This window comes from Micropterus salmoides, unplaced genomic scaffold (genome assembly GCF_014851395.1).
Source record: "Micropterus salmoides isolate LMB-PRFRI ecotype aquatic unplaced genomic scaffold, ASM1485139v1 Ms_hic_scaffold_13, whole genome shotgun sequence".
Taxonomy (NCBI): Eukaryota; Metazoa; Chordata; class Actinopteri; order Centrarchiformes; family Centrarchidae; genus Micropterus; species Micropterus salmoides.
Genome location: NW_024040374.1, coordinates 10388374 through 10415744, shown reverse-complemented (window position 1 = coordinate 10415744; position 27371 = coordinate 10388374). Strand labels below are relative to the sequence as shown.

Below are 27371 nucleotides of genomic sequence, written 5' to 3'. Positions count from 1 at the left end.
TTGACCTATATAAACACGATGTATTATTATGCATTTTAGTTGTATAATGTTTATTTGAGGAACACACTTTCCCATCAGATAGCATAATTTCCCCCTTTGTTGTGGAGGACAGATTCTGATATAATGGGAAATACAGAAATAAACAAATGATCAAAAAATAAACATTCTATTAAATGCAAAACCCCCCAGTAATTTACAGTAAATAAATACATGTAGGCATGTAATTAAATGGGCATTCTTTATGGGAATCATTCATGAAAATCATTAGTTGGAGGTCAAAGTTCATGTTGCCTTCAGTGCTTATGAATATTACAGAAACATTTCTCCTTCTTTAACATTTAGATGAATAAATAAATGTGGAAATGTTTCTGTGGAAAAATTGAATAGGCAGCCTATAACGTGTGTGTGTGTGTGTGTGTGTGTGTGTGTGTGTGTGTGTGTGTTCTTGTCAGTCATCATACAAAGAGCCATTTCAAGCAGTTACAAATCTTTAATTGTCAAAATTCAACACTGTCACATATTAATGTTTCTGTATTCGTCAGGTATGATATCGGTTTTAACCACATTTCTAAAAAGCTATTTTTTATGTTTTCAAAGAGTAAAATATATAGTTAATACAATACCTAAATCAATTAATGATGACAATAAATCCTTATCTGTGGTAGTGGGCAACAATATGGAGAAACACTTGTTTTTTTTCACTGTATCTTGGGAGATTCCAGGCCAGACCTTTCTGTTTTCCAAATATCAAACCTGTCAATCTTTAGTGATGAACTTTCATTTTGCCAGTCCTCTGTTTGTTTATTTGTCCTTTTAAACAATTCTGTTCTAAATGGTTTTGAGGAGTTTCAGGATGTACAGTGTAATCCTACTACACTTGGCATCTATTTAACCTTAATAAATAAATAAATAAATTAAGTAGCCACTGATCAATGAATAATCATATGTTATATGCAGTGCTGAAAATAGGTTGGGAATAGCATTTTTGTTTAATGGATGAATTATAATACTAGGTCTGTCCTTACAATCTTCATCAATCAAAATAATCATACATTATCACACCATGCAAGTCCTTAAGGTTTCTTGCATTGATTGTTTAGCCTCACTGAATCCTGCAATACACAGAAAGGACAAATATCTCAGGAAATATTATTGTGTAAGGCAAGCAATACTGGATAAGTATTATGTAGAAACAATGAAACAGTTTTCAATCACATTAATGTGTATTCTAACTTCCTCACAATATGAAAAATAAACATGAACATAAATGACATGGTTATTTGCATTTCAAAGATTCAACATGAGAGTAGTACAGGAGTATAGGAGGAGTGTGTAGACAAAATAGCACAAACTAGTAAATAACACTCCCTCATTCAAAATACATCATGTTCAAACTGCATCTCACTCCATCAAGAACACAATGGGATCAAGAGATGAATTCATTGCTTTCTGGTTATTATTTACATATCAAACTTTTTGCGTCGCTGAGATTTTCACTCTCTCCTTCACTTGAAGCTTACCGCTGTTCCGTTCATGGGCACAGGGCGTCCTTGCTCATTCAGAGGTTTACAACTTAGGGGAGAAAGTGGGGGTTCAATGTGGACCTGGCAACCCATGAGGCTTTGAACTACTGTAACCATGATCCAGTTTTAAATGCTTGAAAGTCTATCTACAGGTGCAGGTTCGTAATATCTCAGTGGGTGTGCACCGTGCTTACAATATTCCTCCAATAAAGTTCCATGATGAGCCTAAAACTGCTGAAAGTAGATGACTGGAGATGAAGAGCCGCAGTAGTTTGCCAGACAGCTTGCATAGAGAAAGCTCCAGTCGTCCGTCGTCTTCCGCCTTTCCTGTAACTCGAGCATGCTTGCCAGAGATCCAGAAAACTGCAAAGGGGATGTTGACTTTTCCTTCTATTGCAAATTATTTTTGAAATGTATTTCAGTCTCCATTCTTCTTATGACAAAATTGCTTCATATTTACTTTATATTACTTTATATACTCTTTTTTGTCTTTTAGGAAGATGTGTAGCAAGGGAATCATAAATTATCTAAGATAGCCCTCAGTCAGTGAAGATATAGTAACAGTCAACAGGCAGTTTACATGTTTACAACCATACCCTTCATGTGAGAGCATAAAGGGGCATTTTTACTTTGACTTTACAGCTACAGTTTTATCTACCATCAGTTACAGAATTACTTACCTTGAACATAAAATTTAAGGGTATAAACTGATGAACTAGGTTTGCAAGTGATCCCTGCTTGTCACACACTTCAGCAGTTTAGACAATCCTCACTTCCCAAGCCCCCCACATTCCCCCCAAACCCAAGCCCCCAAATAAACATGATCATATAACCTCCACAAACAGTGGATCTAGTAGATCTCTCTGGCAGCTGCAGTAGGTGTCAGCATTATTTTTGTGGTCTGGTTAGTGGTGGTGCTGGTTTATGTGTGTAAGTGAACAGGGGAGTGTCTCTGTGTATATGGGTAGTGTTGTGGAGAGGGGGTGGGGGCTTGGGTTGGTCACACCTCTGTGCTGATGGCTCGGGTGTTGGTGTAGAAATCGGGAGGCCGGCCTCGCTGGGTCTCCCTCAGCAGGGAGCCTCGGACAGTGGGCAGTGGCATCGCCAACGCCTGGTTCTCATAGTGTGTGGGCATGTAGGTGATGCGCTCGCCACCGTTGCGCATCTCATCAGTGGTACGGATGTAAAAGGGCGAGTCATAGGGTGAGCAGGTGGGGCAGTAACTGCGTTGACCCCCTGTGGATTTGGTGGGGTCGGAGGATACGGGCGGCTCTGGTGGTGACATGGACAATGGGGTGATGATCGACCCGTCCAGGCCGGAGACACTGCATGCATTGCAGGCAAAGTGTTGCTGAGAGATGGAGGCGCTGTCAGACCCATTCTTCTTACAGCAGTAGTACTACGGGGGAGAGAAGTCCATTACCAACCAAGAACTGTTCACTTAAGTCTACAACATTGAGTTAATTCAGTGCTTTTTTCCCCCCAAAACAAATTAAGACATAGGTTGAGATCAACTCACTTTTTCCAAAATAATTAGTATGCTTTTAGAATGTAGTATCTTCAAATCTTATTGACATAATGCATTCTTCCCCTTACCCTAACCTTAACCATCACAACTACATTCCTAACCTTAACCCTACCCCTTTAACTAACCCAATTGTGACGTGAACCCTAAAACCACATCTTAACCCTCAAAAAGCAGTCTCTAGTCCGAGATATAAAAATTGAAATACACACACACAAACAGGCATACCTGGAGTCTACAGTAACAGAGCACAGCTATGATACACAGAAGTATCACTGTGGCCAGTATTCCTCCGGTTATGACAACAGTTCCAGCTGTCATCCGACCAGCTCTCCATCAAACTCTGACACAGGCACAGGAAGTGACATCATTAACAAGAGCCTCCCACTGCACAACAAATATGAAGTTTAATCAAATCACACAAAGCTCAGTATCACATTAAACACAGATGCAATGTGCTGCAATGTATTTTCACATGTAAGTGTGGTCATAGAACAAACTCAAAAGGTATATTTATAATTATGTGGAGAGAATTAGGTAACATTAGAGAACATGCACAATGTAAATTACTTAAATACAAGCATGCATTATGACAGTACAGCTGAAATATGTCCAGTGACAGCTTTTCTATCTACAAAAATGAACCCTAACCTAACCTGCCAGGTGACATAAGTCATACATTGACCTGGTTGTGATTATTGTTGTTATACTCACGTTCAGCAAAGTTGCTTAACACCTGAAAGAAGAGAAATAACATTAAATTAAATGTCACATACGACAGACAGACAGACAGATATTTAGATACACTTACATCAGAAGAGTGTTTGAAGGTAGTGAGGGTGAAGAGAAGTCAGAAGTCAAAGGTGAGAGGTCACACCGCTGGATACCCACTCTGCATGAACATCTCTAAGGAGAGAAGAATGAAGAAGGGAGGGAAGGAAGCAGGACATGTGATGAATTGTAGGTACAGTTTAACTGTAGAACCTTTAAACATTTTTCTCCACAAGGTGGAACCAAGAGTACAGAAAAATCTCTCTCACACACAAACATACAGTACTCTCACTAGATAGTGCAGACTATAGGAATGACTTCGATGTACAGAAGGCATACATATTAACCCACACACAAACTGATGTTGCATTACACACATACAAAAAAACAACAGCGTGGCTGTGCCTATAATGTAATGCAATGCCATCCAATATTTTGTGTCCCTTTATTACCACAACACAGCTTAAACACAGCTAAACATTACAGAGTAGAATCAACTCGTCTCTGATGTAATCGACAAAAACAAATTTATTCAGGGGCTGCTGGATTTGCAATAGATTGTAAACATGTTATAATTATATTAACCTGCTGTAAATAAACAATTATTAAAGCATTATCATTGTATGAATCAAGGAATGCATGTGAGGTCTCCTTTTTTGGATTTCTGTTGATGAGTGTTTTATAGATTGCACTCCCTTCACTGTCTACTCAGTTATAGTAACCTATTTATCATTGGTTGTGCTAACTTTCCAATTCTTTCAATTTCAGTTTTTCAATCAGTGAAACAGGTGGGATCACTGCTGGATCACTGTTGTCAGACAGAGAGGAAACAGAATGAAAACATCAAAGATATTTACTATACATATCAAAGTCTCCAAAAACCTCACGCACATAATCCTGAGCAGTGTCTGTCTATCTCATCCACACTGAAATACACACAAACAGACACATGGGCCATTATGGCAGAGCAGCAGTAAAAGTGATTTAGCACTTGGTTAGGGGTTTTAATTTGCAAGCTGAGGCTTGTATTGGTGAAGTAAAATCTATTACTGCTGATAGAAAACATGTCAGACCCATGATTGGGGTGGAGGAGGCGGTCATGTTTTGTGTAGTTAGAGAAAGGGAAAGTAGGATTGAAAAAAGAAGGGACAGATGTATGGAGAAGGTAAGGAGGTATGCAAGGTCGAAGAGAGAGACAAACACACAGAGACAAACATTATTCACCTTTTCTGCATGAGCACATAGAGCTAATTCCTCAGCCAATTGTGATTCCAGCTGTTTGATTTCTAAATGGACTGGTGTGTTTGTGTGTGTGTGTGTGTGTGTGCGCATGTTTTCATGTGAGCAGTCTGTCCTGTAAATGTGATGTGACAGATGAAGTCTATCAGCCCATCCATGGTGCAAAGTGTCATTAAATTAGAGACCAGCCTAATGAGATCTGGCCTCCTCACCATAGAGATGCTCACTTCACATGGTTGCATCTCACCTGCTCGCCACAGAAGCTCGGAGAAGAACAAAGCATACTAAACCGTCACTCAGAGGTACTGACCAAGAACAGCAACTGTGTGATTACTGCAAAAGAGTGCAATATATACACAACAGCTAAAACTGCCAAACTACTTAATGGACAAAATGGTGGCAATACTCATTCAGAGTGCTTGACTCTGTATTTAGTTTACTGTATATAGATACCTACTGAGAAAACCTGTTCACGTCTGTGCCCTGGTGGCAACTACAAACAGGACAACTTGGATTTAACTTGGAGTACTCCACCAATTTACAACACTGTTGGACACACAATGGACAGTAAAACCCTTAGTGATGAAAAAAAATAATGCTGGAGAATCCTCCTTGCCAAAACCTGCTGCCAACATTACCCACAGTGCAAATTGGCCACTGACACTTCAGGTGGAGATATGGATTACCTGAATGTAGACTTTGATGTGAAAAATTGGTAGAGTTCCCCTTTTCAACAATTGGATACACCAGTCAAATACACTGAAAAATGTTTTCAGGCTTCTGCCTCTTCTGCCCATATAAGATGGACAATAGAGTCCTTCTATAGCTGAGCTGTATGTCTGCTGGCTGCCTACCCACATGAACTGAAAGAAAGTCATTTACCCTACAACTCTTCAAGAACATAAACTGTACAAAAGAAGATCTAGAACTGGGCTAAGAGAATATACACTATATAAGAAATGTCCGTCTCTATGTGTCATTCCTGTGAGTGACTGGCGACCTGTCCGGGAAGTACCCCACCTCTCACCCAATGTCAGCTGGGTTCGGCTCCAGCCCCCTCTAAAGCAAGGGTGGCCAAACTTTGATTGTTGACCATATATACAAAAAATATAACAAGTCACGGGCCACATTTTCAGCAATTTTCACTTCCACCACATTTAATCAAGGGTCCAACTTCCAGGCCCTAGTTCTGTGAGCCAATGGGGTTTGAGCCTGTGTAGTGGGTTCCACGTGGCTACATAAACATTCACTTATTTCACCTTAGCAGTCCACCAAAATCTGTTTCTGAACAAATGTGAGGTGAAAAATCAGCACCCAGTTGCTGAATTTTCACTCATATTAGATCAACAAGGCCTATTCTAAAAGTTTTTATCGACTAGTAATCCATCATTGTAGGCCAAATAGTTCCAGATGGCAGCGCCTCTAGTGTTCAAACTAGGATGTGCAATGCCTATCCATACATGTATACATATATTGCAAACATATTTAATATATTGTACTTTCTATGAAATATGGAAACAGGGACTTACTGCAGTTGAAGCAGATAAAGAAAGAAGAAAAGTAAGGTCAACAAAAAAATTACAGGACCAAATTACATTACACAATAGCTCCTGAGATGCGTTGAACATCTTAAATTGATGATAGGTACCAGTGTTAAGATAATCTGAATGGGTTTCTTCATTACAAACACACTGAGCTGGAAGTCCTGACAGACCCTCAACTGAGGATAAGAAAATGAGGCAGTGCTGCTCCCACAGGCTGCGATCTGAACCACTACACTTGCATCGAGCTCATAAACCATGTTTCTGTCAGAAAGTACACTAGCCTTTAATTATTTGTGGAGACCAAACGGGATGGCAGCTGACAGATTCCTTAACATCATTCATCATAACTCTCTCCAGTGCGTGCAATCTCAGACTTAGTACACCAAACTATTTTTCATAATTAATGCCAGCGCGGTGACTTGTACTGCCAGGAGGAAATGGAAATGGAGTCACCGCCGTCCCCACATCATCCTTTACTCAGACACAAAATAACATTGGGGTTTTTTGTCCCTGTTTACATGTTGTTCAACAAGCACTTTGAGGCAAATTTGTTGGTTAGATTAATTTGACTTTACTTTGTTTGACAAACTACAGAGAGGAATAAGATATCTGCATCAACACAAACACAAACTCATGCTGAGCAGAGACAGAAAGAGAGCTAGATCAGTCACCATTGGGGCCGGATTAGAGTGGCCCTCAATCCCCCATACTGCCTGAAGAGCCCTGTATACTGATAAGACTCTCATGCACACACATACACTTTTACATGTACACATCCAGAATTCACTCACCCATTACCAAATAAATCAGGACATCCTAATAAAACATCTATTAAAACAGAGAGCAGAGTCTTCATAACACTAACTGCAGTCATTGCACAGTGTTTCATTTAATAATTCAATAACACCACTGAACCTCAACACTCACCACAAATGTCTGACCTACAAATAAGAGTTAATACTGCAGTATAATACATATGATGTCTGACTCATTCCAGTAAATCTATTCAGCAGAACCCATGTTGTTTGTAGCTTCTAAGTACTATAAATACATAATGCAATAAGAAAGACAGCAACAGCTTTCAAGGCTTCACAGATTTTAAGGGAGTTTATAGCCTGTTTACAGACATTTTGTTTAGTTCCTTTAACACACACTTCATTTCACAGCTGTCAGAAATACATTAAACAAGTATGTAGCTCCATATATGAAGTTAAATTGTTATGTTCGGGAGCAGGGCCACACCTCAACCAAACCTCTAATCACCTGACAAGCCTATCTACACTCCCCTAAAGGATTATTAGGAACACCATACTAATACTGTGTTTGACCCCCTTTCACCTTCAGAACTGCCTTAATTCTACGTGGCATTGATTCAACAAGGTGCTGAAAGCATTCTTTAGAAATGTTGGCCCATATTGATAGGATAGCATCTTGCAGTTGATGGAGATTTGTGGGATGCACATCCAGGGCACGAAGCTCCCGTTCCACCACATCCCAAAGATGCTCTATTGGGTTGAGATCTGGTGACTGTGGGGGCCATTTTAGTACAGTGAACTCATGTTCAAGAAACCAATTTGAAATGATTCGAGCTTTGTGACATGGTGCATTATCCTGCTGGAAGTAGCCATCAGAGGATGGGTACATGGTGGCCATAAAGGGATGGACACGGTCAGAAACAATGCTCAGGTAGGCCGTGGCATTTAAACGATGCCCAATTGGCACTAAGGGGCCTAAAGTGTGCAAAGAAAACATCCCCCACACCATTACACCACTACCACCAGCCTGCACAGTGGTAACAAGGCATGATAGATCCATGTTCTCATTCTGTTTACGCCAAATTCTGACTCTACCATCTGAATGTCTCAACAGAAATCGAGACTCATCAGACCAGGCAACATTTTTCCAGTCTTCAACTGTCCAATTTTGGTGAGCTCTTGCAAATTGTAGCCTCTTTTTCCTATTTGGAGTGGAGATGAGTGGTACCCGGTGGGGTCTTCTGCTGTTGTAGCCCATCCGCCTCAAGGTTGTGCGTGTTGCGGCTTCACAAATGCTTTGCTGCATACCTCGGTTGTAATGAGTGGTTATTTCAGTCAAAGTTGCTCTTCTACCAGCTTGAATCAGTCGGCCCCTTCTCCTCTGACCTCTAGCATCAACAAGGCATTTTCGCCCACAGGACTGCCGCATACTGGATGTTTTTCCCTTTTCACACCATTCTTTGTAAACCCTAGAAATGGTTGTGCGTGAAAATCCCAGTAACTGAGCAGATTGTGAAATACTCAGACCGGCCCGTCTGGCACCAACAACCATGCCACGCTCAAAATTGCTTAAATCACCTTTCTTTCCCATTCTGACATTCAGTTTGGAGTTCAGGAGATTGTCTTGACCAGGACCACACCCCTAAATGCATGATTGGTTGATTAGATAATTGCATTAATAAGAAATTGAACAGGTGTAATCCTTTAGGTGAGTGTATACCCATGCTACTCAGCCGGCCTCTTTTGTCTCAGATTGCTCAACCCACCCTCCCTTTACCTTCCTTTCATCCGTTCAACTTCCCCCCTCATCGCCCCTCCCCTTCATCCATTCATCCCTTCACCATGGGCGTCGTCTAGGGGGGAAAAGTTAGGACAATTCCAAGGGCCCCTGACTGACAGGGGCCCCAAAAATAATTATAAACTAATATGAAATTATATTATATTATACATTATATAAACCATCATCACTGAGTATAAATATATTTCAAATATAATAATAAAATGAATGATCTCTTTGTTTTACTTGTTTTTGGCAGTGAAAGTTCAAAATCCCCATTGACCAAAAAGTAAACCTCCATATTGACTGACCACCCCCCTATATCTGCATTAGCGCACACATCAGAGACAGTGTTTAGATGCAGTCAGTAGATGCGCCAGAAATACAGTGTTAACAATGTTGCATAGTAAACCAAAATCTGGTTTTCAAAAAAGGAAAGAGAGGAAAGACAAAGGAAAGAATGTCAATCTGGAACCCAGTTTTTCCCCAAGAAAGGTGGGTAGCCTTTAGTCTGTGAGTGGTGTTAACCTGTTGGCTTCATGTCCACAGCTAGCTATCTGTAAATGTAAATGTAAATGCTCCGTACTTGTATAGCGCCTTTCTAGTCTTTTCGACCACGCTTTTACACTACATCTGCATTCACCAGTCATACACTGAGCCTAAGTGCTCAAACGGAAACTAACATTCACACTCACTCATACACTGGCGGAATAGCCGCCAGGGGCAAATTGGGGTTCAGTATCTTGCCCAGGGACACTTCGACACGCAACCAGGGGGAGCCAGGGATTGAACCGCTGACCTTTCCGATTAACGGCCAACCCGCTCTACCTCCTGAGCCACAGCCGCCCTATCTACAGACTAGTGTTAGCCTACATTTCCTCAACATTTAATCAGTGCAAGGAAACGAGTCAGCAGCACCCCAGTCTCCCCATAACTGTAGTCTCACTGTCCCAGTGAAGAAGGCGAGCAACATTGTGTTAATGACATCCAGTTAGCATCATTCCAGGGTCTCTCTTGCTCTTTTTATCATAACAAAAAAAGACAATGAAATATTTCTTAATGACAGAAATTCAAACACAAATTATTTTCTCACATAATGATCATTATGTAATAAATAAAATTAAAAAAAACAACTTCCTGTCTGTCCTGGATGCTGGACAGCAGCTTACCTTATTAAAATAATCCAGTTTGATACATTCATTTAGATTGAATTATGGCCGTTAATGACATCTATAGATACAGACTTTATTATTCCCATCATGAAGGGCAATTTATTTGAGAAGTAAATAGTGAACTGCATCCTGTATGCTGACTTGCATGTACAAATCACCAGCAGTAAATATTGTGCTAGTACTAATATTGAACTACAAGAAGCCAGACACTAGCAAGCCTTTTGATGGGACAGTTAAGTCCTAGAGAAGTGGTGACAACAGCTGCGCAGGAGGTCCAATTTCAGTTTTATATCATAGGGCCCAAAATTCCTGGCGGCCCCCCTGCCCTTCACCCACTCAACCCCTCTTCCCTCATCCCCTCATCCCTTCCTTATCAACCTAGTGCACACCTCTCTCATGTCTCATCTAGGTAACGTCTGGGGGGCCAGTAACTTACTCGGGTGAGACCACTTCTAAGACGGAACCCCCACTCTGACTCTCCTCTGCCCGGTCATCATACATCCTCCCCGACCAGCCTATCACAGGGCATCCTTCTTCCACCACTTCCTTTCACCTCTACATCCATTTATCTATCCGCACATTCAGAATATTCATTAAACCTTTAAATGACATATTGTTGTGGCGTGGTCCATGCTAGTGAACCATCAAAGTGGAAAGCAAAATAATTTGAAAATTAGATGTGTCTCAAATCATATCCCATGGAATAAAGAGTCCATTCAGTGTGTCATTATGTTGTGAGTTGGGGGCACACTGCACTCCAGGATAAGCAAAGCAATCAGATTTTTTTCCCTTAAAACTTGAATCTGCAATATTTTAGCCTGAGGCAGAAAATAAATTTTCTGACACCTGTCAGTCATCTTGACGGGCTCATATATACCCTGAGGCTGCAAGCAATGCTGATGTGTGCAAATTTTCCTATTATTGCTCGATTTTTATTCCCATTGCTCATTATATTTTTAATCTGCATTTATTTTGTAAATAAAATAAAACAAATAGACAGAACAGCCTGCAGCAATGCTCAGCAAACATGGAAGGTAAAAAAAACAACAAACGGTGACAAGCTTGGCATAAGAATAGAGACGCGTTCTTCCTACATAGCTACCTACTTCCTTTAAAAATAGCAACAGAAAGACATCACAAAGACATGGATGATGTGTTCGCAGATTAACTTTTTTTGTAAGTGTCAGGGTTATAGGTTATCATTAGTAGTATGAGCCAGTCTGCGGGCATAAAGATGTTGCAGGGGAAGAGTGGAGCAACTGCGGAATGGGCCACACCTGCCAGGATTCAGGGCAGGCGTCCTTTTCTTGTTGTTAATGAAGGCATTCAGTTGATGTTGTGGCCTGTTAGTAGCTAAGTACAGACATTAGGCTTAGTGGAAATTAAGACCTACCAGTGCTGTGACACAATTCAAATTACAGAAGTAACAACTGTTAAACCTAAACTATTAACTGCTTCTAGCAATCTCGACTACAGCTTCCTTGTCAACTGAAGAAGATGTTGGCTTGGCAGACACATCACTTGCTATTGATTGGTCAGCGCAAAACAAAACAAAATGACCCTGCCTCCCAAAAAGAAATCTCCTCAGAGCAGGATGTCAAGCTGAATGGATGAAGAGAAATGGAATGACAATGAAGTCCATTTGAAATTTTTTTTTCGAAATTCAGGTGAAACTCTTAATAATTTAAATTGATGTACTGCCTTTTAAAAATGAGGGGAATTTATGAAACAATGTTACAATGGGCCATGCTGTAATACCACACATTTCACTGATATATTACATTATGTTTTATGATACATGCTGTTATGGTTTGTTTTAATATACTGTAAACTGTATGCCACACTCCATTATATCAGATTATGCAACAGTATGATACACAGCTCTGTACTGCACTACACCACCAGACTTTCATATTTTGTTTTATCAGCCTGTTGCATCAGCTTGTTTGCACTCCATTGTGCCCATTTCCGTTATTGTCTTCCTTTGTCTCAGTCCTGTAGGTTATTTTTATTGTAGGATAAAAAACCCTTCATGTTGGAAAACTACAGGTTTCCCATATGCTGTTTTTTGGCAAATCAGAGTAATGAGAACATCACAGGAGCTATCTCTCTCCCTCTCGCTCTCTCTCTGAGTGTTCCCTCCAGAGTCTTGGCCATCAGTCTTCAGGAGCATCTGAAGGACCTTGACTGCCCTGGAGGATTTTTTAAAAGATTGATTCTTTGGATCTTAAATTGCTCAGACCAGCAGTCAGCCAGTGTCAGTATCTCCTCCTCCAAACACACTACAAACCATCTGTACTTGTAACATAAATGCCACAGGTTCAATCCCCACAATTTGCCAGACAAACAAAATATGTTTTTACAAGACACCAACCTCCTCACTCATCAGTCAAATGCAATTTTGTAATTTCAAATGAAGAATTAATTCATTTCAAATAAAGAGTTACTAAATGGAAGAAGTCAGCTTGTGACAAAAAGCCTTGCAAAGGCAAACTCCGTCTTGAAGGTAATGTCTTTGCTAGGCTTGGGTATCATTTCGATTTAGCGATCTGATTAGCTGATTGATTCTGGTTCCTCTTCATATTAAATAAACACCTTTGTTGAGGAATGGGTAATGTAATGTAAAACACCGTAGGCCAAACTCTGCCATCAGAAATAATTAAGTAGAATTAAAAAGCATTATTCTTAGTGAATCCTGGTTTTAAAATTTGGAAATGGTTGCAATTCAGAACTGGTTCCAACTTTTGTTTGCAATAAATAACATTTAAGTGAGAATCAATAGTGCAAACCAGGTACAAGATTAGTGAACACTAGGGAGTGTTCAGATTATGCCACTGACAAAATACTAATTGGTGAAACAAACAAGTAGTTAAAGTAGCTGTCAAAATAAAATGATGATAAAACGATTAAGCAACTGTGTGACCTGTTTCTCCCCTAATTATCAGATGAGTTTGGTATTAAGTGTTGAGAAAAGACTGACAACCACCATGTTTTGTTGCCTGACAACTTCAGCTATAGGTCACAGCAACAGCAGCAGCAGCAGCTCAGACCCAGAGCCAGTATACCCAGGCAATAATTCATAAAAAATTTCAGCATATTATTATTTTGGAAAACCACCATTTTGTCACAGCTCTTTGGATGCCGTTGTAAGCAGAGAGAAAACAAGTCGCACATCCAAACAGGATTCACGGTCACAGTTGAAATGTAATTTGTCTAATCCTGTTATCTGGCGTTCCAAAGGCTTTCCTCTATCTGTTTCTTCCCTCCATCGTCTCTGTTGCAGCCCAGTGTGGGCGTCTGTGCGTGTTTGCACGTGTGTGTGTGTGTGTGTGTGTGTGTGCGTGTGTGTGTGTGTGTGTGTGTGCGTGTGTGTTTGTTTTTTTCCATGCGTGGGTGCGAAGTAAACACAATTTAGGGGGTTGGTTTAGAAATCGTCGTATTTCTTTTTCATAAAGATTAATTACTATAAAAGTAGAATCATAGAATGTCAAAACAAAAAGACTAATCTGTTAACGCCTGCACAGTGACACTTCACATAATGTCAACTATAAATTAAAATCACATAACTATTTGGATCATTTGATTATACTTAATGTTGCAAGGTGACAACATTAGATTGTACACAGCTCACTCATGTTTGGCGGTTGCAGTGCAGCTCTAACTGTAAAGCCATGGAAACGTACAGTAACATCCAGCTAAATGTATCTTTGTACCTAAGCTTTACTCATTAGCACTGATGTTATGTAGTTTATTTTACTGGACACATATGACCTGGTGAAAAACATTGGATAATCTACTTTACTACAGTAAAGGAATATGCTCTGTCGATCAGTTACGTTACTGGAAGCATGTTAACATTGTGTGTGTAATTTTGTCCATGTTGTTAAATTGAATAAATACATTAAATTGTGAGGCCTGGTGGATTGAGTTTCATGGAAGATTACTGTGTGGATTATTGCTTTGGTTTGGCAACAGGAATTCAGTTCACATGTTATTCTTGCTGCTGAAACACTGTTGTGCGCCTGTTCCCAAGCAAGCTCAGTAGCAGCAAACCACGTTCCACGGGTTAAAAACACTTTAGGTTTCAAAATCTTCAATAAAATGTCATCAAACTTACACATCCAGCATTTAGAGTTTTTATTTGCTTTGCTGGTAACATTTATGCTATTATACCCCCTCTCCATAGGTAATGTACGTATAAGAAAGATGCAACTACTCAAAAATTGTCTTTGTGTTTAATTACTTTACTAGTTAAATGTTTTTCAGAAGTTACCCGGTAAGACAGTGTGCATCTACTTGGCATTCTGTCCCTTAATATTTTTGGTTAGGGGGGGGGGGATTCCTTAACAAGAGCTCCACTCCCTCTTTGTTGATATTTGCCCCTTCCACCCATGCCCTTAATGGAAAAGGGAGTGAATGATCTGCTAACTCTTTCATAAGACAGAATAATATCTCTAGTCTTAAATGTTACACATTAGCTGGTCTCAAAAAACATTGTAAATGGATCATTAATAACAAAAGAAAGAGAGGAGGAAAAAAAGAGAGGAGCCATTGTATGCACAAAAGTATGTATATAATTTTTGCACTTAGTCATATACTACAAAGTGCTTTACCAGATTGTTTTCTAATTTTAATTCAGTAATTTGTGGATCTGACAGAGCTAATGGGAAACATCCTGTACTGTGCAAGCAAAAAGAAATGGAAAAGACGAAATGACACACTCCTATCTAAGTAATGATTGCAACCTTTTGGATCATCAGGCCACTGTGATAAAATCTACTACAGAACAAACTGTATTTCACTATTTTACAGCTACATATTTTTGATAATACAATGCTCCAGGTGATAAGTAAATTAACTTCCAGGATGCAAACACTTACATGTGACCTTGAAAACCTTTCCCCATGTACTGAGGGACCTACAGGAGCTCAACCAACCGTTATCCCATCTTCCCTCTTAAGCTGTTGCAGCAGTTACGGCCCACTAGGAAGAGATTGATGACACTGAACATTTTACTTCAATTACTTGATTTTGCTCGAGGTCATTTGGGGCAAAGAATGCAATGAATGTGAACAACCACTCCCCAGAATGATCCTCTTGGCCCTATAAAGGCACATGATCAATACAGGCTGTAAAACGCCTTCGTCCCTGTGAAGATGGAGGGAGATAGGACGACAGAGAGTTGGAACACAGTTTCAGTCTTTTTCTCCATCCAATCTGGACCATGTTCTGATGCTGTATATGCTGCTGGCAGATTTATAACTAGTGTACATTATGCTGTTATGCAGCTCTCCAGGCTGCTGTACTCCAGCCTGCCAGCTCCTGATTCAGCCTTTCTACACACTCACTGTGACTCAAGATGTGGTGAATACCTTTACTCACATGGCAAGAGAAAGATTCATTACTCACAGCTCATCTGTAATTTTTATACACACGTCAAATTCAATTTCCTCCCTTTCCAAATAGGCCTATCACCAGATATCCAGGCCAGTGGGATGGCTATGTCTCCCAGCTGACTCTAACTACTGCTGCTGCTGACACTACTACTATTGTAACTAACATACTGCAACTACTATGATCACAACTATGCTGTTACTACTCTATGACTACTGCTAATACTGTTCAAATGATTTTAATAAATGTATATAACTTAAAAAAACATTTCATGGATTTTCCTATATGTATCCTATTCTTATTTGTTAGAGAAAACAAACATTTATAATTTGATGGAAAGTAGCTTAAGATGACTTTAACTGCCTATGACAGAAGCCAGTACAAGCTGAAAAAATGGCTGTTGCTAACAGAGTGGGGTCAGATAACACACGACACAAAACACATAACAACACAGCATTATTGTTAATCATTTTCTCAAAATCTATCAGCTCAGTGACAAAGCTACTTGTGTCTGCGAGGGCTTCCAGGGGACTCCATTAAAAACCACAATGGGCACAAAGCCTGCAGCTGAGAGCTAATAAACTACTACGAAGGAGATTTCCCCAAATCTGAATTTGCTCAAACACGCTTCACTTAATAACAGTAATGATTAGATTTGATGAGGAAGAAGAAACCTTTTATTGTCACATACACATAGTGATATTCATTCTCTGCATTTAACCCATCCCTCAAGGGAGCAGTGGGCAGCCACTGTGCAGCACCCGGGGACCAACTCCAGATGTATGTATCAGTGTCTAGTCAACGGTACTGACTGGAGAACCTAACATGTTGAAACCGGAGTAAACCCATGCAGACACGGGGAGATCATGCAAACTCCACACAGAAAGGCCGGGACGGGGGGGGGGGTTTGAGCAGATGTATACAAAACAGCCTGCAGCAATGCTCAGCAAACATGGAAGATAAAGCTGCACTAATGGTTGTCCACAGATGCTCACTGTTTGTTTTGTTCAAACATCATCCTAAATCTGTCCGATTGATTAAACATTTTTTTCACTATGACTAGGACTATATTTTCTGCTGATTGGGTTTTACCCTGAACATACTGTACATCCCTGTTCTTTAAATGCGTATTGAATGAGGCTAAAAAAGAAATATACAACACACTGCTGGTGTAAACAACAACCAATGAATCTAAAGAACAGGAGCACAGAGCAGAAACACAGTTTTGCTGAATGCTTTTATCCAGCACAACTGGCTGTAACAGTGTAAACAACTTCAATTCATATATCATCAACATTAACAAAAACATGGCATAATGAGGACCAAGGTCAAAGCCACTGAATCAGGTTTGGCTCGGTCACTGAATAAACATGCAGACCGACAAACACACTGAAAATAATTTTAAAAATTATAAACGCAGCACTTTTGTTTTTTCTCCATTCATTATGAGCTGAACTCAAAAGATCTAAGACATTTTAAAGTGGCCTTTTATTGTGGCCAGCCTAAGGCACACCTGTACAATACCCATGCTGTCTGATCAGCATCTTGATATGGCACACCTGTGAGTTGGATGGATTATCTCGGCAAAGGAGAAGTGCTCACAAATACAGATTTTAAAAGATTTGTGAACAATATTTGAGAGAAATAGGCCTTTTGTGTACATAGAGAAAGTCTTAGATCTTTGAGTTCAGCTCATGATGAATGGGGGCAAAACCAAACTTTTGTTCAGTGTAGCTTCTCACCTTGATGCAGTGATGCACAGGTGTACTTTAGGACTCTGTGACACCACTGTTGGTGTGGTTACAGGTACAACAGAGCACATTTCTGACCACACTAACCAGAGGTAAAACAACTTGAAACTTTCAACGAGAGAGCAGCGAAAAAACATACTGTTTAAGATTCTTCAGAAACCTGTACCAACAAACTACTGCCTCCTGAAGGGACAGTTCTAACTACTGAGCCACTGATTTGCTCGCATTTCAAACTGGAAGTTTGATTTTCTGGTTAATTTACATCCAGTTCAGACAGATTCACAGTGAAGAACTTGAGCAGGAAAATGACTTGACGTTAAACATGCATACAGCTCTGCGTCTCACCTGCTTTACGAGGTTTGCAGAGTTTCCATTATAGCTGCTCAGCTCCTCCTCTGCTGTCCTGCGATATGCCAGCTTCTCTTTCACAATTGGCAGCAGTGCAGCATCGCTGAACACACACCCAGTACAGGGCAGCGGGCAGCCGGGGAAGCTGTAATTACTGTACCTCCATTCTGCTGGTCAGCACGGCAGTCTCATAAAAGGAAATGAAATGGTCCAGCTTCTATCTTTGAGGGAGTAATGTCCCACGAATATTACATTAGCATACATTCACATGGCCATTTTATCTCTGACTGTTAATAAAGTGAGGGACAGCGGCCACAGATGACAGGGCCAGCGGGATACAAGCAGGGCTGCTGAGGTGCCTTGCTCAGGAGCACCGGTTCAGGTTAAATTAGTTGTCACCTAAGGACCAGTGGATATACTTGTTTTCCCATGAGGAATTAAATATCAACCTTAGATTTAGCCATTTGCCTGTGAATTGATGCATGTTACTGCTGTGACCGACATTTAACAATCTACGGGAAGTTGATTTTCACAGCTCATTCTTACAATACTGATGGTTGTTAACTTCTAAGCATTATAAAAAATATATGACCTAAAGACATAGTAGTTACTAATGAAGTACAGCTTCCACTGTCTTTAAAGTCTAGGGATCATATAAACATTAATCTACTTCCACTTATACTTTTCCAATCCTATCCTGAATGATGTCAATTGTGAGGTTGTGCTGTAAATGTAAAACATGCTCCCCTTGAGCAGTCTGTCAACAGAATCTGTGAAGCCATCAAGTCTTCATCAACCTTTCGAAACCTACCAAGCCTTTCCCGCAAGTGTCAAAATGGATAAATTAGAAATAAATCGGCATAAAAACCATATGCTTTGCTGCTAGCGTTACAAAGAATGAGTAGGTGTGAATTTCAGAACGCAGCTCAAGGCCATTTCAACACATGGCTGTGCAAAAAACTGAACCTATGACCTTCAGCTTACAGGACTGTAACTGAATCCACTGTGTCATCCTGCCGGGCAGACACACAGAAGGGGAAACGCTTCCAGGACAAACAACAACTCAGATCTCCTCGGATCTCTCTGCATTAGTTAGGCTGTTATTGTTTTCATATTCGAGACTTTTCTAGATGAATTTGATGATAACCCACTATTTGGTCAAAAAATTAACATCAGTAAAACGCAGGAGGTAATTACAAATCTTAAATAAAATAACAAATCTTTTTTGAAGACATATCCATCATCAAAATCTATTCTATTATGCAGCCACAAAACATTTCTCCTGAGGAATGTACTATGACCTGTAACACATGGTATGTCTCCATTCTTTGACCCATACAAATATAGCAGCTGGAAAGCATGTGGCTATTGTTTCCACGTGCCATTTTTGTTTGGGTCATGAAATAGAGACACGACTTGGAAAATGATTAAATCTTTAGCATAATGTTAGCAAGAGGGAATAGATAAAAGAGAGATGATTGTGTCTGGTGGGTATGAAAAGCAGCAGAGTGGACTGAATGAACATGATCATAGAACGTTATGAATAACATTATAATTTCCAGTCTTGACGTCAGCAGGATTAAAGTTAGATCTCATCTGTGTGTGATGTTTTATTCATACTGAATATATACGTAATTTAGCAAATATTTCTTCCAAATTTAACTCAAGCCACAGGGATATTATCTGGGTCCTGTGACCTTCAACCTTTTCCTCCTTACTATTCACTCCATGTTTGTTGGTGATCAAGGGACTGTATTGTAGCTGCTTATTGTAATAATTTAAGCATGAAACAATGCCTGTGTATGGCTGCTACAGGATCACTTTCAACATTTCAAATAATAATGAATACAACAAAGTTGAGAAGATGTTGGAAAAGAAATAATAAGGAGGTCTGTACGTGAACATTGAGTGTTTTCTCAGCGAGAAAATGTAGGCAAACAGGAGGCAAAGTTGAAATAGGCGGTCAGAGTAGGTTGTGAAGGTCATGGGGGGGTAGACGGGTGTAGAAATTGATTACCCTTGTTCACTTCCCACCTCACGAGTACAGGATCTTGACTGAATGGGGATATTTTACTTGTTTCACATTTCCAAATTGTATTAATGTACATAATCTTATTATCAATCTCCACTGCAGGAAATCTGTGGTTCACAGTTGAGTAATTTTACAAAATTTTATGTGACTGTTGATTTGGAGGAAATGTCACTCTGGCTTACAGTACCAAAATGTGTGTGTTTATGTTTGTCAGTGTCCATGTGTGTCTTAGCATTCAGTGGATTGTATTTGTCTGTTTTATTTGTTAAGGTGCATATCTAACTGCGTGTGAGTATATGTAAATGTCAAAGAGTATTTTGTCAATATTTTGTATGCTCTTATGTTTGTCAGTCTTATTATTTCTGGAGTTATCTCTGCAAGTGTGTATGTCTGTATGTATGTGAGTGTGTTTGATGAGTCACCACAGATACAGCAGCCAACAGCAGTAGAGCTACGTTAGCAGATAACAGTGTTTCTGTTCCAAAGGCCTCCAGGGTCTGCCAACAAGCCTTCCTCTCACTGGCCTCAACCTCACCCAGTCTGGCTGCGCTTTAGAGCTGTGTTCACATTCACTACGCCACAGCAAGAGTGACAAGTTATGATCCCAGCCAACTAAGCAAACCAAAAGATATGCAAAAATTGACAACGCATTTTTGGTTGGTTGTTTAAAGATTTACACTTGGTGCTGTCTGGAGAATCCTGTTAGATAATATTATCTAAAGGTCTAGAAAAGCAAGGATACTGTATATCTAGCTGTTTTGAAAAATTGGAAATACATTGCAGCCAAAAAACATAGTATGTTTGGATTAAGAGAGTCAATCATTAATACTATGATAAAAGAATACTAACACAACATCCAACTCTCCCCCTTCTTCTCTCCTTATGTTTTCTTCATTGTCTACTATGAACTGATAACAACAAACTACAATATTTTAAATTAAAAAAATATCACTTTTCCCTGGAAGTCCATGGCAACTGAACAAGGAATCGAGTTATACTTTTCAGGATAGGTGTCTTTTCTGGACACCGGGCACCACCCAGGCCGAGTGAAGCAACACTACAGGAGATGATCCGAGCTCACAGAGGTATACTTGGGTCAGCATCCTTTCTTAGGCAATGGCCTATGTTGTGGCCTGTGTTAGTCGGTAACGTGTATTGTTGATTAATTGCCTTAGACATAACCACATGTGGTGCATCCTTGGGAATAATCAATTTGGATCTAAAATAAACGGTTTTCAAAATATTGCTTTCCAAATAAAAGAGGAGCGGATAAGGTGAATGGCAGGGCAATAAAACAATAATAATAATTATCGTAAATATAATTTTCCTCAATAACAATATAATAAATGTTCAATATATCGTCAATAAATATTTGGTTCAATTCATTTGAATTACGGACAAATTAGCACTTAATTTTTCTATTAAAAATATGTATTTTGTTGAGAAAAAGAGGCCTGAAAAAAAGATTGTTGTTGTTGGTTGTTCCAAGGGAATAGGTGGGTCCGTTTGACCCGCTCAGGGACAGGGCTCGGGCTGCCACAGTCATAAGGTTTTGTTTCGAATAGTCCCTTTTACCCAGTCTCAACAGCGCACAGGGACTGAATTTCCCGTGAGTTGCCGGACAGATGGGGAAGAGAGGGGTGTCCCTTTGACCCGCTTTGTTCGAAGGGAAGGGAAAGAAGGGAGCCGAAGTCATTATAATTTGCTCGAGGCAGCAGGAGGGTTTTAACTATTCATATTTGTTGAAAACAAATTTTATCATAATAGTTTTGAATGTTCCACCTTAGAATTGTGAAGTGATCCACTGTTTGGGATCAAGTGTCTCATTCTGACCATAAAGAAAAGTTTAAACACATAATTAACCATCTGGTTCCTTACATTTTCACTCAGGAGCAAAAATCAGCCTTTAAAGTTGAAAGAAATAATTATTTGACATATATCGTGATAATTATCGATATTGAATGATATGAAATGTTTTTATCGTGATAACATTTTTGGCTATATTGCCCAACCCTAGGTCAGCGACATCAATGTCATTTTATCATGCAAACTCAAATGCCAGTTCCCAGTTGTATTTAGTAGTGAAACACTGCAGCTATGTCTCCTAGTTGTTTCATATCAATGTATCGCTTTAAAGTCATCCTGTTCTTGGTCTTTTCTCGTGCCACCTGATGTATGGACTTCCCATTTTTGTACCTCTCCCACTACTCTGTCCAAATCCAGTTGAAGCCTGTCTGTCTTCCTTTTATATAAGCACGACATGTTGGTTGCTGGTATAAAATGCATAATGTCACATCATTTCAGTCACAGTAAAATAGTTGACTCAACTTCCCCCAGGTAGTTTGGCTCAAATTACCCAATCACTGCCATATTAACAAAACTGCATCATCCAGCAGTTAAAGAGTAATGTCATGCTAACAGTATAGCCTCATATATAGCCTCATATTGTAACTACCTAAAGCACTAACACGTGTGAGTTTTTATATCTTAAATGTACTTATCACTTATTCCATGGGCCATGTGTATTCATATAACTAATTTTGTCTATGGTTGCCGAGAAACAAGGGGTGGCTCAACTTCCCCACAGGCTGAAATCACCCCGCTCTCCCCTACAGTACTACCTGTGATGTGACACAATTTTAACCATTACGTTAAATGTCCAGTAAAGTTTCAAGGGCTGTACATACAACATATTATTGTGGTGTCTTTCACATATGGCAATCTGCCATTCTCAGACAAAAAACCCTGCTGATGTTCAATTGTTATGTGCAAATTTCACTAGAACAAATGCATTCCACATTCCTTGGCTGATAACTATCTTTCTCCCTCAGACACTTTTGATAGAAAACAGTCATCATCTGGAGAGTCAAACCTATTCTAAAATTATAGCTAGTTTGTAATGGTAGACCTTAAGAAGAGCCGGTGTGACTGATTCCGGACACCGGAGTTACATTTCCTGTCCTGTTAATGCTGCAGTGCAGTTTGGACACAGCTCGTCTCACCTTTAAAGTGTAACTACAGTACACTCGACTTGCAACTGTATGGCAAGAAATACTGATCCACCAGCCAGAAAAACCTTGAGGGCTTTTCAATAATTCACACAGCACTCCTGAAACACTGAAACACTTTCCCAGGGTAGTTTGAGACTATATCCAAGCACCCCAACCCCAACACAACAGACGCGCACACACACACACACACACACACACACATACTGTATATACACCACTACCACAACTTAAAAACACTCTCCCATGCATGTTGTCCCAGAAAATGTTCCATGTTGAGTGGAGTATGAGCAGGAGGAAGAAAGACATGACTTTACAACCAAAGATAGCCTGAGTACAGTAGTCTGCCTCCAGAAAGCAAGAGACAAAATCTATGACTCAAATGCCTTTGTTATAGTAACAGAGTCTCTCTATTTTGATTTATTTTAAAAAAAATAGAGAAACCAGAACCAGAGCAGGTTTAAATATGTGATAATGTTGGGACTCTTATTTTAATTGCAGTATGACTTGTGTCACAAGGCCCACTAACCTTCAGATGTTCGTGGTAATCCTGAGTGGACATTGTGGGTTAATGCTAAACAGTAAAATTCCACAGCCTTTAAGATAAGAAAAAATGGACTTTATTGTCCCAAAGGAAATTTGTCTTGGACATATGCAGTATGTGCTGTTAAAATACAAATAACATAACGGTATAGACAGACTGTACTTGTGCTTCACTAAATGGCTTAATTTTGACCAGTATGCCTTGCTCTTCAATTTCAGGTTCTTTAATGTATTTTTTAGTTGCCTGGCCATGACTCAGATACTTCAGAATGTTAGAAGACCATTTATCCATGAAGAGACTATAAAACTTTTAAAATACAGACATTTACACAGGGACAGTTCTCAGTGTCTGTATTAGGACACAGAGAGCAATAACATTATCATAGTGACAACTTTTCCCATGTATGCAAAAGTATAAAACATCCGCATGCTGGTAGGGATGTATTTAATGCTACTTTTGGTTGAAAGCAACACCAAAAAGTGAGATTGTCCAACAGGTAAAGGTTTCATCAATAAGTATTTCTAAGGAAAAACACAAAAATCACCAAAACTGGTGATGGAAATTGTCTCCCAGCAGCGATAATGATAAGCCAATATAATGATGATGATCTGTCTGGGTTAATAAAGCAGCTTAGGCTAACTGTTTCCTAAATTAACTGAGGTTGATCAAATATTTAGTTTCCCAGCCAGAGAGGCTGTTATAGAACGACTTAGCACTTATAGGCCAAATGTTGCTAGCAGGCAGCTAGTTGTAATTTCCCTCAGTGTTTTGAACTGTTGGCACAGCACACCATTATACAACCTGTGTATTAAATACATTTTGTCTGTTGCCGCTGTGTTAGCTGTGACAGCCCTGACTACAGACTCCTCTGGGAAATCAGTCCACTTCCTGTTGTCACAGCCACTGGAGGTGGAGGAATTAAGAAGTGTGCGTGCATTTGCATGTGTGTGTGTTTGTGTTTGATGCGGGATGGAGACAGGAGGATATAGTGAGGCTGCTCAACAGTTATTTAGTCAAGCTGTATTTTCCAGCTTCCTCTATAAGAAATGGGTCAGAGCAACACAGCACCTGCTGTTGGCTGTTGATGTGGGAGATCAATACACTGCACATACTGTACTTTGGCTGCCATGTGCACATAGTAAAGGAATATTTAACTTGGAAGGTTTTGTTTATGTTGAATATGAACATATTTCAGACAGAGACAATCAGATGCAGTGACACTTCCACATACAGCTTCAAGCGCACGGGCCATTGCAAGCAGAGAAGTTTTAAACACGTTGTTTAATCCAGTTATTGCTCATTTATAGGAAAATTTGGGAATTTGGGATTAGAATAAATTAAATAATTCTGGCAAACATGAGTGGAAGAACACCATTTTGGTGTACAACTTGATGATTTGTTGACATATGATTATTGTAAGGTGCCACTAGAGATTTGTTTTCTCCTATCTGCAAGGCTGCATTACATTTTATATAGAGTCTTTCGAGTTTTATGGCTTTGGAGTTTGGTTACTATGTTCCCATTAATAACTTCCTAATTTTTTAAGCAATCATCCATCAAACATTGTCATATTATCTAGAGGTAGCCTATTCAGTGTAAAACATAATGACGCACTTTCAGAAATGAACCATTTTTAACAGGAGTGGCTCCAGGGAACCCCTCTAACCCCAGCAGTGTGAGTGCTTTGCTCAATCCACTGACTCAGGATCTTCACCTGCGCCCTCTTTCTGTCCAAAATGCATCATGACTGAATGTAATTTAAATACAGGTGACCAATGTGGGCATTCAACCACTAGCCCTGGCACTCACTGCCTTACTTCATCTTTTCAGTTAGAAATGATGCAGTCTTTTTAACAAAATGCCAGCAGCAGCAGGCCACCCAGACCAGACTGAACCAGTGTGAAAGATCACAGCGGCAGCAAAATGGCAATACCTCAAGACTCCAGCTCCTGCTGCTCCAGCAACTGCTCTACCGTCACTTCCTCTCCTCTGGCAGCCATAAATGCACATTTCACGCAGAATTTAAGTCACAAATCTCTGTGCTTGGCAATGTGAACATTTTCCCCCTTGCCAATGAATGGGGGGGAGGGGGCTCTTTCACATCAAGGGTCCGAGTCAAAGATGTATCTGCCACCTCTGACATTTGAATCCAGAGCCAGGGGCATTTAAAAAGCTTTTCCTCAGATATAACAAACCATTCATCATTGTACGTACCTGATCTGGTTACATGGTCCGTTTGTTCACCTCAGGCTAATCCTGTGGAGTTTGACCACGAAAAGCATCCTTATCGCAGGAGGAGAGCAGAGAAGCGCTGTGCATTGGACTGCGGCGGAACTTCTGCAAGGATGAGCCGGAGTTCAGAGCGCACAACGCCGCCAAGGAAAAACCGCCGCTGTGGGACCAGCAGACTAGAGGTCAAAGCGACGGCAGCCACGACGGGTAGTCACCCAAAACGGGGCATAGTCACTGTACGCAACCGGAGCAAACAAACAGGTAAGAAGAACGAGGACAACGCTTTAGGATAAGCGCTTTTTACGCACATGTAAGAAAGCGTTAACCTTCACACACAACAGTGGTCTTCTCAGGATTCCAACAGGTCGCACAACCACCAGGTAGCTTGAAACCGCACAAATTCAAACGGACACATACAACAAGTGAGGGACGAGAACGAGAAATGAGTCCGCTGTTGGGCGGACTGGGAGGAGGCGGTGGGAGGAGGAGCCCCGTATTACAGTACCTCCCTACATTTCAGAGGGATACTATCCAAATATTTGTGGACATATACGTTCGTAATTCAACACAGTATAGGATTAGAGGAAAAAAAATGCTAAGAGATCATAAGAGTAGTAAGGTGTCTAAACACTTTGCCACTTTAGTTCCACTTTAGTTCCACTTCACTGTAGATGCCTGCAGAATGTTACAGTTGTCACTGATACCATAAGCCACAAATACCAAATCACCAAGTACTGTATGACTCCTAGTAATTCCCTATTGTATGCTATCGCTTCCAGAAAAGAGGATAAATTGTAAAATTGTAACAATAAGACAAAAGAAGCAAAAATAGATGCCACACTATATGATATGCTTCAAAAACGGGTAGCAAAAAATAACAATATTTCTCTCTCACTGTAACAGACTATGTTTGATGACTGGTGTGCATGCACAGTATGTGGTGGGGGTTGTGATGGTACAATGGATAAGACACCTGCCTTTGGTGTGAGAGACCCGGGTTCAATCCCACACTGTGACCCATCCACCATTGTGTCCTGAGCAAGACACTTGACCCTAGTCGCTGCAGAAGTGTGCGACCACTGACATGTATAGTAATTGTAAGTCATTTTGGATAAAAGCATCAGCCAAATGAAAAAAATGTGTCTGTGGGTATCAATGTGTGTATATTCCTAATCAGAGTCACAGTCAGTGCTTGAAGTGGACCCGGCACTGGTATATTTTACTCTTTGGCATACCGGGACTTTTTCTTGTGCACTGGAATTGAACATGTGAATGGGAAGTACTGGTCAACTGCTGACAAATGAATGCTGGTAACCCTGGAGTGCAGGCTTGGTGGACCAAGACTGCAAAGGGCACTCTGTAAAATATTAAAATCAAGAAAGTCCCTAGTTTTATGTGTAGTGGATGGTTGTAACACTTTTAAAAGAAATGTTACAACCCACCCCACCCATGTCAGCCAATGTTTAGCTGGCTGTATTAGCATAGTGGTTTGAAATTAGAAAGGAAACATGCATCACACGTTGCCTAAGAAACTACATTTCAATCTAACAATTTTATCTGCAATAGTATAGATACTAAACAAATAATAGTCTTGGTCTTTCTGACCTCAAAATCATTTTTTTCTCTATATATTCTGAATGTGCCTCTTTCGAGCTTTGATACCCAGCATGCCTGATCGGGGAGGAAGTCGGGAAATACTGAAATGATCACCTAACTCCTAGCTTATCTCTAATTGGTGGAATTGGTGTTGTTACAA

At 40.1% G+C, this 27371-nt stretch overlaps 1 protein-coding gene across 1 annotated transcript; it reads right to left on the bottom strand.

Moving 5' to 3' along the window:
- Positions 1-470: 470 nt before the first annotated feature.
- Positions 471-26056, bottom strand: fam163ab (family with sequence similarity 163 member Ab). The gene is made up of 5 exons (XM_038715475.1): positions 25598-26056; positions 3860-3954; positions 3763-3784; positions 3277-3391; positions 471-2922 (listed from the first exon to the last, which is right to left on the bottom strand). The coding sequence occupies exons 4-5, from the start codon at positions 3367-3369 to the stop codon at positions 2524-2526; spliced, it is 492 nt and encodes a 163-aa protein (XP_038571403.1). The 5' UTR covers positions 3370-3391; positions 3763-3784; positions 3860-3954; positions 25598-26056; the 3' UTR covers positions 471-2523.
- Between the last annotated feature and the right edge of the window lie 1315 nt (positions 26057-27371).